The sequence below is a fragment of the Sinocyclocheilus rhinocerous genome, unplaced genomic scaffold, assembly GCF_001515625.1.
Source record: "Sinocyclocheilus rhinocerous isolate Xijiao unplaced genomic scaffold, SAMN03320098_v1.1 scaffold215, whole genome shotgun sequence".
Lineage (NCBI taxonomy): Eukaryota > Metazoa > Chordata > Actinopteri > Cypriniformes > Cyprinidae > Sinocyclocheilus > Sinocyclocheilus rhinocerous.
Genome location: NW_015660885.1, coordinates 632047 through 634546, shown reverse-complemented (window position 1 = coordinate 634546; position 2500 = coordinate 632047). Strand labels below are relative to the sequence as shown.

Here is a 2500-nt window from a genome sequence, read left to right as displayed (position 1 = left end):
TCTCTCTCACACACTCTCTCTCTCTCACACACTCTCTCTCTCTCACACACTCTCTCTCTCTCACACACTCTCTCTCTCTCACACACTCTCTCTCTCTCACACACTCTCTCTCTCTCACACACTCTCTCTCTCTCACACACTCTCTCTCTCTCACACACTCTCTCTCTCTCACACACTCTCTCTCTCTCACACACTCTCTCTCTCTCACACACTCTCTCTCTCTCACACACTCTCTCTCTCTCACACACTCTCTCTCTCTCACACACTCTCTCTCTCTCACACACTCTCTCTCTCTCACACACTCTCTCTCTCTCACACACTCTCTCTCTCTCACACACTCTCTCTCTCTCACACACTCTCTCTCTCTCACACACTCTCTCTCTCTCACACACTCTCTCTCTCTCACACACTCTCTCTCTCTCACACACTCTCTCTCTCTCACACACTCTCTCTCTCTCACACACTCTCTCTCTCTCACACACTCTCTCTCTCTCACACACTCTCTCTCTCTCACACACTCTCTCTCTCTCACACACTCTCTCTCTCTCACACACTCTCTCTCTCTCACACACTCTCTCTCTCTCACACACTCTCTCTCTCTCACACACTCTCTCTCTCTCACACACTCTCTCTCTCTCACACACTCTCTCTCTCTCACACACTCTCTCTCTCTCACACACTCTCTCTCTCTCACACACTCTCTCTCTCTCACACACTCTCTCTCTCTCACACACTCTCTCTCTCTCACACACTCTCTCTCTCTCACACACTCTCTCTCTCTCACACACTCTCTCTCTCTCACACACTCTCTCTCTCTCACACACTCTCTCTCTCTCACACACTCTCTCTCTCTCACACACTCTCTCTCTCTCACACACTCTCTCTCTCTCACACACTCTCTCTCTCTCACACACTCTCTCTCTCTCACACACTCTCTCTCTCTCACACACTCTCTCTCTCTCACACACTCTCTCTCTCTCACACACTCTCTCTCTCTCACACACTCTCTCTCTCTCACACACTCTCTCTCTCTCACACACTCTCTCTCTCTCACACACTCTCTCTCTCTCTCTCTCTCTCACACACACTCTCTCTCTCACACACACTCTCACACACATACACACCTCTGCTGCTTCTGACATTTTGATGACCATGGCGCTCACGACATCATCGGCGTCACTGATGAACGTCCCTCCATCTCGATTGTGTCTGCGTTTGCCGCTCTGGGCTTTCTTACGGGCCAGCATGATGTCAAAGTCTGACATGAAGGACATGCTGAAACACACACGTGTGCGGTTACATCATGTGCAGAGACACCTCTGAGCGTCACAGCACAATCGACTTCCTGTTTGCTGTTATTATGGCATTACTGAATGAACGACTCACTCTTTTCCTCCTCTGTCCACATCGTCGTCTGAATCAGAGTCGATCTCCGCTCCCTTCAGCCCCGACGCCTGAGTCTGCGACCGCTCGGCCTCCAGCTCCTCTTGATTGAAGCCCTGAACACACACAGGGTCAAAGGTCAAAATAACAAAAACAATTCGCCCATTAATCACTGAGTAGCGAAACGGTTTTGATAAAAATAATTATTGGTTATTAATAATTGGATTATAATTATGAGTTATTATTAATTATGATTAATGAATATCAAGATAATTCTTCCTATGCAAACCTGAAATCAATAATGGTACTCGTTTGGCACTATTATCTTCTGTAGAGCTGCTTTACAGCTGACATTTAAATTTCATTAATTATTAGATTAATAATTTTGCAACATTAACACTTATTTTCCTGTTTATCACTGTGAATGTGTTTTAAAATAATGTATTGTATAAAGCACTATATAGAAATAAATGTGACTCAAGACTATTTATAAGGAAGTCTGACATTAACTAATGAATTTCATAAAAAAAATCACTTGAAATAAAATAAACATTAACTGAAATAAGATTTTAAAAAATTAATAAATAAAATTATTTTATTTCAGCTTGTTGCCAAAATTCCAAGTAATATTTCTCGTTTTCATTTAGTTTAATTTAAGGTACTAAAATAAACTAAAACTAAATAAAAATTAATAAAAAAAAATATATAGAGATAAAAAAACTAAATATAAAAACTAATTCAAAATATTATTTAAAAAAAATAGCATCTCAATATTAAAAAACACTGATGCATTTCTAAAATGACACTATTTTCTGTAAACGCTACTTTACAGCTGACATTGAATTTGTTTCATAATTGATTCATTTTGCAACATTAACAGTTAATTCCCTGTTTTTGTTTTCTCTGTGAAGCTGCTCTGAAATAATCTATATTGTATAAAGTCCTGTAAAAATAGATGTGACTTGACTAGAGATAATTATTCATATGCAGATCTGATGCAGTCTCACCGTAAACTCCTCCTCTTCCTCTTCGCCGGACTCTCCAAAGATGTCTGCAATCATTTTCCTGAGGGACAGAAAGAGACGGTTACACACACACACACACACACACACTCACT

The 2500-nt window shown here is 41.2% G+C and overlaps 1 protein-coding gene across 1 annotated transcript in view; it reads right to left on the bottom strand.

Moving 5' to 3' along the window:
- The window catches only part of LOC107725752 (interacts with SUPT6H, CTD assembly factor 1), a 16447-nt gene that overhangs the window by 11080 nt on the left and 2867 nt on the right, over positions 1-2500 (bottom strand). The window contains exons 3-5 of the mRNA XM_016535138.1: positions 2391-2448; positions 1387-1499; positions 1125-1275 (exon numbers count right to left, since the gene is read on the bottom strand). Coding sequence (XP_016390624.1) covers positions 1125-1275; positions 1387-1499; positions 2391-2448 — 322 coding nt within the window. The remainder of the gene's footprint in view (positions 1-1124; positions 1276-1386; positions 1500-2390; positions 2449-2500) is intronic.